Raw genomic sequence first — 12,943 nt, 5'->3', positions numbered from 1 at the left:
GATTTCCGACACGCCCAACGCCTTTGTGTGTGTAGAAAAATACCCTTTAAAATCTTATTAGCTGGCTTGATCAAAGTGTGTAAATGCCTTCAAGCGTTGCCCCGCCCCAAAATGATGCCACGCCGAATAATTGGTGGCGCCTCCAGGTGTCCAAGATGTTGCAAGATTTTTCGCCAAACCCTCCCCCCCCCCCCCCTGCCCACCTCCCTATATTTAGGTAAATCGTAAACACAAACGACTTCTTGATGAGGGTTGTCTCTGCCTCAAGTTGGTGTCAAGTGCTTCACAGGGGTTAAGAGCGAGAGACTGAAAGATAGACAGAAACAGAGAGAGAGAGAGAGAGAGAGAGAGATAGTGAAAGGGGGGCGGGTGAGAGGGTGAGGCAACAATAACCTTTGACTAGTCTGTAAGTCTTAAATTATGGATGCAATAATTAATTAATCTAATATTATTGCCGTCTTTTATATCACAATATTTTCATCTTTGATTTTTAAGATCTGCGAAGCTCTGAGCATATCCCGAGGCATATTTAGTTGCAAGTCCCTAAACATCTTTTTTAAAGCCAAGAGTTTGACAAGACATTTTTCTTTAGAATTTGAGCGTGAATCTAAGACAGTTAACTGATAAAGTTTATAAAGGTTAACTATAAGACTGTAAGCGATAAGGTTTTGACCAGTCGCTCGGCTTAGGTGAGTACTCTATGAATTATTTAACTCAATCTAGTAGCCTTTCTTTATTTAACTCAATCTAGTAGCCTTTCTGCACCGGCACCTTCAAAGCTGTCACCCAGATTTCCAGGGGGTGACCACAAAACTCAAATCCACAGTACGACTGAAATCGTAGTCGAGAGTACACTTCAAGTTTATGGGTAAAAGGTAAAGAAATGAAAAAATGAAAATTGAGTAGAATACTTTGTTTTGCTTAAGTGAAAAGTGGAAGTTGTCAGGTTAAAAGTTGTATTTATTTATGTAAGTTGGCCGTTTAGATATTATGGTTTATTCTTTTTGGATACCCTTTTTAACCAGTAGCTTGTGCGTTACTTTTGCCGAAACAAGGAAAACAAATGGGACCTTGCATAAATGGAAATCATTTTGGTTTCAGTAAGACATGAGAAGCCCATTGCTTGCTGTGGACACAGAGCAAACTTTATGTGAAACGAAAATTTTCAATTAAAGGCGATTAAACATTTTCTTATAACCCAAAATATTAATTGACCAGCTTGCTATTCGATAGATGAGGCTAAGGATATTCTCGTATATCAATATTATTATCTCTGATTATCGATTTCCTACTCACTTCTAGGCAGTTCTATAGCGAGGTTTCCTCTTAGCATAATTGCTGAATATTGTTGAAAAAAAAAATACCCTCTTCCTACTCTTCCACACTACAAATACCAATCTTCGTCAAGTCCGGGGCTAAGGACTGAAAGGAAAGATCCTGGATAGAAGGCGCTGAAAAATCAGAAATTTTACTTCTTTGATTTTTTTTTTAACTCTACAATTTTGAACATTTAACTAAAATAGATAACAATTTATGTATGCAGCAAGTCTTATCGATATTTAAATTATTTTTATTTGGTTATCTGCGCGAGGCTTCCAAGATTTATGATCAGCACCAGAATTTTGGATTTCCTCATAAAAGTTTTCACATACCAGTGTAATACACATCCATTATTCTTATTTCTTGAGTTCTGTTTAGGACTGCGCAGAATTTGTGGACAGTTTGATAATTAGGCAGATGTTAACCAAGCTCTCAACTTACTTCATCCGTGTTGTGTTGCTCATGTCAAGTCTTTCGCATGGGAGTGGAGAAACGGGTTCGTCGTCAGGTTGAGAGCTTCAGCAATCGCCGTCTATGATTATGAGAGCTGCAAACGAATGGTAGACAGAAAATGTAGGTAACATTTACAATATATAAACATATAAAAGACAGAAGTTACCTCCGTTAATAAAATAAAAATATAAACAAGAAACTAACAAGCGAAAAGAAATGCGCACTTTTTGCTTAATATTACTTTAACATTTTCTTATTCTGTTTTGTTTCCCTTTTTTTTCTGTTTTCAAGTCTCTTTTTCCAAAATGTGTAAGCTGTTTTCTATTTTTGATGCTAGCCTCAGCTAGATGTGAATGAAACTGAGAATTGTTCGTGTGTAGTTTCTCCAGCAAGGTGCGGATGACAGCTATCAAAATTCTCTGGCTACTCAGTTCTGATTTGACAAAAACCTACAACAAAAGCTTTGCGGTGTGAAAGACTGGAATTAGCCTTAAATGAGCACTTTTTAAGCAACTTTTATTTGACAACTGCTGTGTGTTATATTGAGTACACACTGTACTGGGCTTGTAGGCTGCTGGTCCTACGTTTGGCCAATTGTTTGGCTCGTTCCCTTTCCGCTCACTCTCACTAGCGCTCTCTCTTTCTCTCTGTCCTTTCCCTCTTTATCGTTCTCACTCTCTCTCTCTTTCTCTCTATATCTCTCTCTCTCTTCTCTACCCCTCTCTCTCCCGTGTCTGCCTGTCTATGCCACAGCTTGTCAACTTCAATTTGACATTTATTTTGTTGTGCGAATTTGAGCTGTGTGCGCTTGTGTGTTGTTGTGTGTGTTGGTGTGTGCGTGTGTTGGAGGGCCTGTGGGTGTGCGTAATAAGCCACATTCGTTTATTTGAAACCCGCTTCAATTGTAACGCACACTCGTTGCGATTGAATAACCATTCAACCAGACGACGCCACACGTCGCCTCCCCCTGACCACGACACCCACCCCACCACCTCACCACACCGCCGCCTGCACGCCTTTCGCTGTGTGTGGTCAGCAATTTGATGTTGCGTATGCCCGACTGCAACGGCCACACCTCTGCAGCCACCTAGCCCCCTCCGCCAAGCCCCTCCTCGCATATTGTGGCTTTCATAGCTGTTTTCATTGCGGCTGAAATCCTTTTCCGCTGAGGCATCGGGGACGCGGCTTGAATGGCAATGGGCTAGCGGCAGCGGACGTTGGCGGGGGAGGGGAGGGGAGGGGTTGGCTGTTGCTGCCACAATGCGACGCGGCCATGATTCGTTGCTAGAGCGGGGGGCGTCAGCACGCACGACTACATTGTCAAAGTTTTGTGTGTCATTATTGTGGCGGTTGTTATGCGCGTGTGTGTGTGCATGTGTGTGTATGTGCGTGTGTGTGTGTTGTATAGTTGTTGTCATTATTGTTTTTGCCGCCGTTGTTTTTGTTGTTGCGAGTTATTAAAAAGTTTTGCCCCCAGTGGGCCGACCCGTTGCCGAACTACGCATCCACTCTGCACCCCCCACCTTGCCCCTGGCACTACCCAACCCACCCGTCGCAGCCCGCTGCAGTTGCTCGTTTTCATTTTCATTGTGAATGTTAATTACTACAGAGGCGACAACTGGCACAGTCAGCGGCAACTCCAGCAGCAGCTTTGCGTCCGGGCCAGACAGATTCCATTGAAGTATTTACCCCCTCTAAAACTACCAAACCATCCCCTCCCCCTTCTCCAAACTACCACTCTTCTATTGTCACTGTGTTTCTCTTATTCTTTCCCGTAGCCACATAATCAAACTTGTTTACTTTATGTGACTTTTATGTGAATTAAGTTGCATGTGGATTCGCCTTTCCCTCTCTCAATTTCTTGTTCATTCTCTCTCTCTTTCTCTTTCTCAGTCTCTCCCTTTTTGGCTGTCACCCTTGTGTTGATGAGGTTGCTGCTCTTAATGAGCTGTGACTCATAAGCGGCCGCCTCTGATTACTCATTAGTGTAAACACCTTTCTATGCGATTTTCAACAAATGATATCCATTTAAGTTGATGTTTATTACAATGGAGCTTTATACACTCTACGCATCTCACTATTATCAAACATACAGAACGGTTCAGAACATCTTCATGTTACTTTTTGTAAGTTGGGTTAGGTTTTTGCTTTATCGTCAAGTTTTTAATTTCTACCCCAAGCAGATACCTTAAATAAATGTCCTCTTTTGCTCCAAATATACCTCAATTAAACCCAACATTAACTCTAGCATGTTCCACTATAATTGCGTTCATAATTGAATTACAGCGTACACTTATTTCCACTTACCACTTACCAGTTGCCACAGGCAACACACTCGCATGCTTGCAACTTGCTGCTGATGTTGCATGTATGCAAAAATGTCTCAGCTGTTCGGTGGCGAATCTCTTGTCATGTGGCTGAAGCTGTCGCATTTGAGCTTCTAGTAATATTTATTTTTTCGCGGTTATCTCTGTCCAGATGCCAGGTGAAGGGTGCGGATGGCACCTGGCCACAGTTGGTGGCTCTGTCTGCGAGCTGTCAGGGTCTGCATCAGAGCTGAGACCTGTCTGCTGCCTGCTGATTGCATCTCATTCGCAGCTCGCTGGCGCCCTCTGTTGTCTGCCTGCGTCATGGCATAATGCAGACCTGCTCTCTTCTCACCTCTTTTCTCACTGTCCTTTACTCACCATCTTTGTCTTTAGCTCTTTCTACCAGACTTGCTAGATTTTCCACTAGAGATGGACAGAGAAGAGAGTCGAGCTGCCGTTATAAACCCTCATATACATAACGCAGCGGTTGTGCTTCCTCTTCCTTGAGCCCCACAATATGGGAAATATATTCTTGGATAAGTATCGTGTATTTACCAAAGCCCAAAGATCTACATTACAAAATGATTTATTTTGCTCATATTGTTGGTAACGTGGGGGAGGCATACGAAAAGAAAAATATTCTTAAGCTGTGCGTACCATACGATCATCGATGTTTCGTCCCAAGTCTTAATATATTTATCGATATTTATCGATATTCTGAAAATTAAGTAACAATTCAAAATGTATTTATAATGTATTTATTTATTATTATTTTGTTTTTATTGCATATTCTCATCGTGTCTATCGTGTCACGAGCTCACGCTCTCATCTCAAGTTCTTGAATAGAAGCTAAGTCAATTTATCGCTTAAGGCCAGCTGTAGTCTTAAGCTTAGCGATGTCTTCGTAGACACTCGGAACAGGATGCAAGTCTGCTGCCATACGGTAGCAAATCTGGCTCCCTCTCTCTCGCCCCTCTCACTCTCTTTCTCTCTCTCCTCTCTGTTCTGTTGGCATTGTCTTTGGTCCACGAGCGTCTAGGGCTGCTTTCCGGGCCAAGTTGAGCGCTGCGCTCACGTACGAAATAATTATAGCGCAAATACGTGTTCGGCATATGCAATTCGTATAGCTCACAGGCTCAGACATTGAACCCCTCCCGCCCACCGACCCCCCCCTCTCCCATGACGACACCCACGCATAAACGTCTTCGGCCTGAACAGCCCGCCTACCCCCTTGCCGCCTTGTCAAGCCCTTGGTTGCCATTTTGTTGCCATATTTATTTTCGGCATGCCCATTTTTAGGCATATATATTTTGCGGGGTCCTTGCGAGAACTGCACCCCCCACCCCCCACCTCTCACCAATACCCTTCTAAAAACTTGGCAAAAGTTGGTTCCGTTTTTTTTTTTTTGAGTTTTTTCTTTTTATTTTGGGACTTGTTTTTCCTATGTCAAATATTCGTTTTTTGTGCCTCCCTCGCGCTGGCATTGTTAACCTTGTTTTTTTCGTTGTCTAATATTGACGGCTTTTTATTTCGATATTAAGTTTACACACACCCAGACACACACACACCAACTTGTTTCGACCTTTTCCTTTGTCATGCTAGAAAATCCAAGTGTTTTAGGGTTTTTTCTTTGTTTTCTGTGGCATCATTTGGCTAAGTCGTTGATTACTTTAAGTTGACTTTAAGTAAGACTATCTGTGCCAGATAGATTTATTTATATGTATCCCGTCTAATCTGAACTTCTTTAAAAGAAAAAAAAATAACGTTGACAGATTTGCTTCGGTTCGAGAACCTCGCTTATAGCACAGCTTGGAAAGCAGGTCTTTCGCTCAAGCCTAACCTTAATTATTAACTTTTTAAAATTTTTATAAAATAATACAGCATTAAATTTAAGTGCTGCCCATTCTACGGAAAATATTGCCAGCCATAAATATTTTCCTTTAGAAATTGCGGGCTAAGTTAGATTTCCACCCAAAATTGTCATCAACTCAAGCTATAGATGCTTTGGGGCTGAGGCTTACTCTAATGCTATTTACTTTAAACCAAATTATTTTTGAAAAATATATGTATTTTTGGTTTTCGTGCAGCTAGCTTTAATGTATTTGCATTTGATTGGAATGTTAAAACATGTGCTTATATATAATTAACTAGCGGAAATACCCCGGCCTTGCCCGTGGCACGCATAAAATAAATTCCCTTAAACATCATTGAAAATGAGTATTAAACCGATCGGACGGGAAGCAAACTTTCATGCGACCGTTTTCCGCCAATTTACCACTTTAAGGGGTGGAGTTTCTCAACTCGATGAAATACGTTTTCATTAAGTTCTTATGTAGAGCTTTGAAAGTAAGTTAGTAACTGAGCCCAAAGAATCTTTGAATCGCATTTCTACCGAGGAAGCTTGCATTCTGCGAAAAGTGTGAAACACGTCTCAAACGATTTTTCGTGTAGATCTTTGAAAATAAATTTGAACACCACCAAATCTTTGACCCCCCTTTCCTTCAAGGAGGAATGAGATATCATCCACACCAAATTTTTTTTAGCCCTTTTACAACACTGACTGACATTTCTTTAGTATAAAGTATGCAAACTTGCTGAGTTCCATTGAAATGATAATCGCCTCTGCCAAGCTGATGATACCCTAATTTACTATAACTTTAATTTGTTTTGGGCTAAACTTTGTTAGTCGCAACGACTAGAGGGGGGCTTTGCTAAGCTAGGGGGTGGTTCGGTTAAGGGTAGCCAGTGTGCCACAGCTGTTGCATGCTGCGCCTAAAGTGTGCGTTGTTAACTCAACCGCAATACGCACACGTTCCACACACACACACACACTGAACGAGGGCACATGGGTGTGGCTAGTTGTGTGTGAGTGTGTGTAGGGGGGGCAGATACGAGTTGCTAAAAATGGATTCGTGGCTCAAGCGCGCCAAAAACTGGCAAAACTTTGCGCCAAAGTCCAACATATGTTACTGTTCATGCATGTTAGCCCAGTTAGTCAGTCAGGGCGACAGCATAAGGGGCATAGGCTGTACGTGTGTGTGTGTGTGTGCAGGACTGCATACTTAGCTTAGGCTATGTATGAGTGCGAGCTCTCACACACACACACACACACACACACACACACACACACGTATACACCCAGCTGGCTGTCAAGGCAGTGTAATTATAACAAGTTTTCAAGGCATTTTCTTCCACGTATATATATTTTTTGTGTTTTGATACCCTGTAGAAGTAGTTGAATGGGTAGTATGTTAAATACTTGTTGGGTAAATTTGGTGACATGCGACTTAACTTGTTGTTCTCTTTACAATTTAAGCGCAGCAAACGCTCTTGTTGGGCCTCTGAACTTTCTTGATAGGGTATGTGTTGGGTGTATATGCTGAACTTTGCTGTTGTTACTGAAATTTTATTTACGCAGATTTCTTGTTACACTGCACTTATAAAAATAGCTTATAAATAGCCAAGAATCGGACAGGATGTTTACCTATAACATGACAGGTAGGGTATATATGAAGACTTTACTACTTTTTACTTTTTCAAATGGACAAAGTTCAAGGGAAATCTGTAAGGGACAAGATGTTGTCCTCCTCAAGAGTTGTCCCAAAATAATATTTAAGAAATACACATTTATACATTAACTCTATGACATTACAGGGTATTGTCAAGTCGTGTTGTTATGCTTTAACTTGCCTTACAAGTCACTTGAGTTATTCTTTTCTTTTCTTTTCGTTTTATTTTTCTTTTTGCTTTTGGATATCTTTGCAGCACTCGTTGCCTAAAATAAGTTTTTGATAAGAAAGTTATGATGAGTTTTCTTCACACACATATGCTCGCACACACACACACACATACACATACACTGTCGCACAGTTGAGGCATGTGTGTGCGCAGCTGTTGATTTTGGCCAAATTAGTGCAAACACGTCTTGTTTTTCAGTTACGAACGAAACATGTGCAACTAATTTGCAGCTTTTTGGCCAAAACAGAGCTGCCAGCATTCGCAGCTGGACACGCCCCCTTTACAGCATTGAATCGCAGCTGCCCTTAGACCTTGTGCCTTGCGAAAGCCCCCGCCCACCCTGCATGGTGCCCACACTTTTGGCCTGACGAACTAATTTGCATTGCGAGCGCGAGCACAGGTTCAGGTCGGGCAAGGTAGAACTCCCGCCCGTCTGTCTGCCGACTGTCAAAAGTTTATTTATTTGACACCAACAAAAAATTTGACACAGACACCACTGTCAGGCGCACACACAGGCGGTGGGCGACGGGGCGTGGCTTGTCACAATGAAATCCGATTTATATGCCTGCCCAAAATTGGATTACAATTGAGTTGTAATTATGCGACAACAAAATGTGGTTGCTGTCAGTGTTTTTTGGGGGATGTTGAGGGGGGAACAGTTTTTGGCGTTTCCGCTGGCATTTGCATGCTTTCCGCCCCCAAACGCCCTTACCCCCCTTAACGCCGCCCTTCCTTTAGTCATCTGTTTTTCATGTTGTTGCGTCTAGCAACATCTTATGAAATTCACATTTTGCATTAATTAAAACTGATTTAATTAAAGCGCCGTCGTGTCGCTTTTAAGTCATTTCTGTTTCGAAAAAGGAGCACAGGTTAGATGGAATCCAGACTCTAGCACACGCCCACCACTTGCCCCCTTGCCACGCCCCCTCATTTGTGATACAAAGTGCTCTCGACCTGCTTGCCAAAAATTCTTTCGAGCGACCCCTCAAAAAGGTGAAAGTTTAATTAAATATGCATCAAGTGTGTGCACTTTGATTAAGGACAAACTCGTGACAGCCTATGGAAAAGGCAGAGTCGCAAATACTTTAGCTACAGTAATACATACTCGCATGCTGGCATTTTCTCAAATCAAATCAAAGTTTTAGGTACGAAATGTTGCTTGGCTTGTTGCACAGTCTTTTCGACTCAACATATTAAGGCTCTTAGAGAAATGCGTGCACTGCGGCCAACTAAATTATTCTAATTTTTCATACATAAATACTTGTTGCCTGTAAGTGAATCAAACAATTGGTGATAAATTGTTAACGCCTAATCGAAACGTTGTCTACAATACGAGAGTAGTTCTCTTCAATGACTCATTAATATATGTCAGCTCTAAAGAAATATAACGGTCAGCGCTTAGGCTACACAAGGCTGCCACTCGCCACTTATGCAACGAGTCGTACAAACTGTTAAGTGTTTATTTCAAAAATTTCAGGCAGCTATCTTACCGATGCAGCTAAGTATCGAGGCAGCTAAGCAAATTATACTGTATATGAAAGCCTTAGTCAATCAAAGCCTAAAGTCAATGAATATTCAAGCTATAAATCTACCGCAATCACTACTCGTTACTTTTGCAGCGAGAAGACGATGCAGCGAAGTAGCGAATAGACGTGGTGAAGGGCGTTGACTAAGATCTCTGCAATCAGCCATATTTTAGGTAATACATAGATACTATTCGCTACTTTTGCAACGAGAAGTGGTAGCTTTATGTCATAACTCAATAATAATTGCCCAATGGGAGACTTATGACTTATTTAAGCGTCAAAGGCAGCAAGCTATTTGGTAAAGCACTCGTTACTCGTTACTCAATTATCTTTTGCCAAGGAGAGATTAATGACTCCTTTAAGAGTACAGAGCATCAAGCTATTTGGTAAAGCACTCGTTACTTTTGCAACAAGAAGACGATGAAACAATGTCGATGGAAGCCGTGTTGATCAGCATAGGCTAAGAGTCACCTGTTTTATATTCAACACGTATTATTTCCGCCGAACGAGCTGCTTACAAACTAAGTAGCCGCTGGGATTTCCAGTCAGAGCTACTTGGTTTAAGTAGCTGCCAAATTCTTTTTAGACTATAGATCTGAGCTATCAGAATTTCAAATAATTTTAAAGTTTTTACTTTTGTTTTCTTCCCCCTCCCAAATTCCGGTACAAATACAAAAAAAAAGCCAAGCCAAAAAACCAAAAAAAGCTCAAAAAATCCAAAAAAAAAAAATAAATAACAAAAAAATAAATAAAAAAAAATACATAAAAAATAGTAATAAAAGATTGAAAACGACAATGAACCCTCCCCGGACCAGACAGCTGAACATGCGCCAGCGTCGGCCCCAACCAGAGCTGCATTGGGGACCCAACGAGGAGCAGCAGCACGAATACGATAGATTCATACCACCGCTTGTGGCCGCTCGCTTGCAACACGAGAATCCGGTGGATGTGGCCAGGTTTGTCCAGAACCTGAGGATTATACTGCAGCGCCAGCGTGTTCACTTCGATATGGGCGAGGGCGATGGGGTGCACGTGTGGAGCTGGCGCCTGCCACCCCGACCCATTGATCAGGATGGCGGTGGCGATGATATACGGCCGCGTCGACGGCCCCAGCCCCAAATGCTACCGGCAGCTGCTGTCCGTCTACCCGAGGTCCGATACTAAGAAGCCCCCGCTAACACTAACACCCGAGCGGTGCCGCAACTAACCCAAGCGGCACTGGACTCCATTTGTGGCAACCCTCGAAACTCTCTCTCACTCACTCGATTTGTGTGCGCGCCAGTGCTGCACAGTGGCGCGTTTTGTGGATGTTACTGGCACAAAATGATCAATAGGATAAGTGGGATGAATTGGCGACTAGCATCGGGAGCTGATGCAACACATCCGTCTGGCCACTCGCCAACTCCCGCTCGGTCTCGCGCTCTTTCTCTCTCGCACGCCTACACACACTACACCATCTCACATTGTGTTTTATTATTATTATTATCCCAACCGAAAAAAAAAAATAATAACAAAAAAAAATAAATGAAAAAAAAAACATGTCTAGCCCCAACCCGATACCCCCGGCCCGTACCTCCAGTTGCCATCCTATTTGGTTGTCTATTTCTGGGCAACGGGCGGCGGGAGACCATCCAACAGCATCCAAAACTGGCTGGCGGGGAACGGGGCGGACAGCGGGCGCAGGGCGCAGAACGCACGCATATAATAATTTCCTGTTCAATGAGCAATTACCGTAATAAAGATACATCTCGGCTACTCTATTATACGCATCGCATTTATAACCCTCCTTCCGCCCGACACAAGAACGGAGATTTGGGCTTTGGTCTAGCCCTAAACAATGACGACGATGATGCTGATGTTGATGATGATTATAATGATGATGTTGATGTTGATGACAGTGGAGTGACATCAGCTCCATTCAATTGCAACTCTCTACGCTGGGCATATTGCAATTGTTCACGCTTAGCTGGGGGCCTGACTAAAGCTCTGACGTTCATTTTATTCCTTCTTTATTTTTGTGGGGTTAGACCGTAATTGAGCAGCAACAAAGGGCAGCTAACTGAGCCATATTCGGAATGCAGAAGGTACAAAGTTATAAAGCAAATCGGGATGATAGAGAAAGTCTTTAGTTAAGGCTTGTTTTTTGAACTATTAGCTATATAATTGGATATTGATTGAAAACCTATGTAATATAGTTCCAAACTTTTAACCTGCTTGCACTAGTTTACAATATCACTCGGCTTAGACAACTCTACACTCATGCCTAGGCTGGTATTCGAACGTAGAGCCTCGTCCATTTGCCCAAATGGCTGCGTCACTATGACATAGGAGAGGAGAGAGGAGAGTTAGAAGAGATTCCATTCGAGGACTGTAAGGAATTTTTCTTGCAATTCTTTCATTCCATTCCATTAATGGATTTTTACGACCTGCCAATATCATGACATCAGACTTTCTTAAATCGAAAAGTACGAATAGTCACTGTTAGCTAGACTTAAGCCTTCCAAGTCCCGATTCTTAGAACAACTTTCCTATAATGAACTGACCAGCCTACTTGCCGCGGGGGTGCTTATTGACTTCACGGCTTGGTTTCAGAGCTGAGTCAGAGTCAGAGCTTTAGAGTCACATGAAACCACCTAGGTCAACAAGCAGCCAAACCTTCTTATCTTCCAGCAGGCTTCTTAAAGCCTCCGGACAGACTGGATCTCCCTGGTTCGACTGGTCGACAATAGCTCATCATCTGTCCGCAAAGTGACGAAAAAGGTTTGCATAAATGTGAAAACTTTTTTTTAATGATATTTATACAAACTATAATTATCTAAATTGCAATTAAACTTCTTCCATATATCATTTTTTCAGAAGGAACGTTAATCTGCAAGCCGGAAGAAATCGTGAACTCAGTACTTCTGTCGTCAAATACATTCAAAATCGAGACATCAATTATTTGGATAAGGATATCTGACTAAGCGATTCATTTCTGTCGGCGGAATATAGGGATTAGTCGGCAACGGAAAAAATAAATGTTCCTTGAAATTGTGGATTGTATCCCAGGTATGTTAGCCTCTATTAAAGAATCGACCTGAAGGAAAGAATAAAGTCCTTGTCATATTTCACAAATCCTATACAAATAATAAAAGCTCCTGTTAGAGATGCCAAAGTTGGAAGCAAAATTTTTAGATTTATAAGACATTTATAGCATTAAAGCCATCCAAATCATGACGACCTCTGCCTTGCTACAGTTGCCAATAAAGTCAAAGATCCCATGAACTCGCCTGAAACAGGGAGGTAAAATCCTTTTATAGTATAGGAAATCTTGAAGTTGGCTTCCTTGACGCATTTCCGATAATTGGAAATGGAAATAAAAGTGTCGGCACAAAGAAAACTAATGTAATTATTATCGATTGCTTTAGTAGAATACTTACAAGAACAAAATAGACAGCGGGAGGGAGAAAGTGGGAGAGGGAGAGAGACGGTGTAAGAGAGATAGAGAGGGAGGTAACGCGTGATGCTCATATGGAATGCAGCTTTAAGGTTTCCCCATAAAATAACGCGTGATAGATGGTAGCAGCTAGGGAGATGCCAGAGCAAGAGAGAGAGAGA

The 12,943-nt window shown here is 42.0% G+C and overlaps 1 protein-coding gene and 1 long non-coding RNA gene across 2 annotated transcripts; one reads left to right on the top strand and one right to left on the bottom strand.

Moving 5' to 3' along the window:
- Positions 1-1,466: 1,466 nt before the first annotated feature.
- On the bottom strand, positions 1,467-2,125 carry LOC135428771 (uncharacterized). Its single transcript, XR_010436313.1, has 3 exons — positions 1,940-2,125; positions 1,762-1,867; positions 1,467-1,700 (listed from the first exon to the last, which is right to left on the bottom strand). It is a non-coding gene; the product is annotated as an uncharacterized LOC135428771 (long non-coding RNA).
- A 7,944-nt stretch (positions 2,126-10,069) lies between these two features.
- LOC135428742 (uncharacterized) lies at positions 10,070-11,111 on the top strand. The gene has a single exon (XM_064682844.1). The coding sequence runs from the start codon at positions 10,142-10,144 to the stop codon at positions 10,508-10,510; it is 369 nt and encodes a 122-aa protein (XP_064538914.1). The 5' UTR covers positions 10,070-10,141; the 3' UTR covers positions 10,511-11,111.
- The last annotated feature ends 1,832 nt before the right edge of the window (positions 11,112-12,943 follow it).

This window comes from Drosophila montana, unplaced genomic scaffold, assembly GCF_035044405.1.
Source record: "Drosophila montana isolate Dmon_TW-CO22-7 unplaced genomic scaffold, ASM3504440v1 contig_2534_1, whole genome shotgun sequence".
NCBI classification, from domain to species: Eukaryota; Metazoa; Arthropoda; class Insecta; order Diptera; family Drosophilidae; genus Drosophila; species Drosophila montana.
Note: the sequence above shows the minus strand (reverse complement) of the source record. Positions and strands in the feature narration are given on the sequence as shown.

Excerpts from the sequence above, each read along its gene's own strand:
- LOC135428742 (XM_064682844.1), top strand. The coding sequence starts at position 10,142 with ATGAACCCTCCCCGGACCAGACAGCTGAACATGCGCCAGCGTCGGCCC.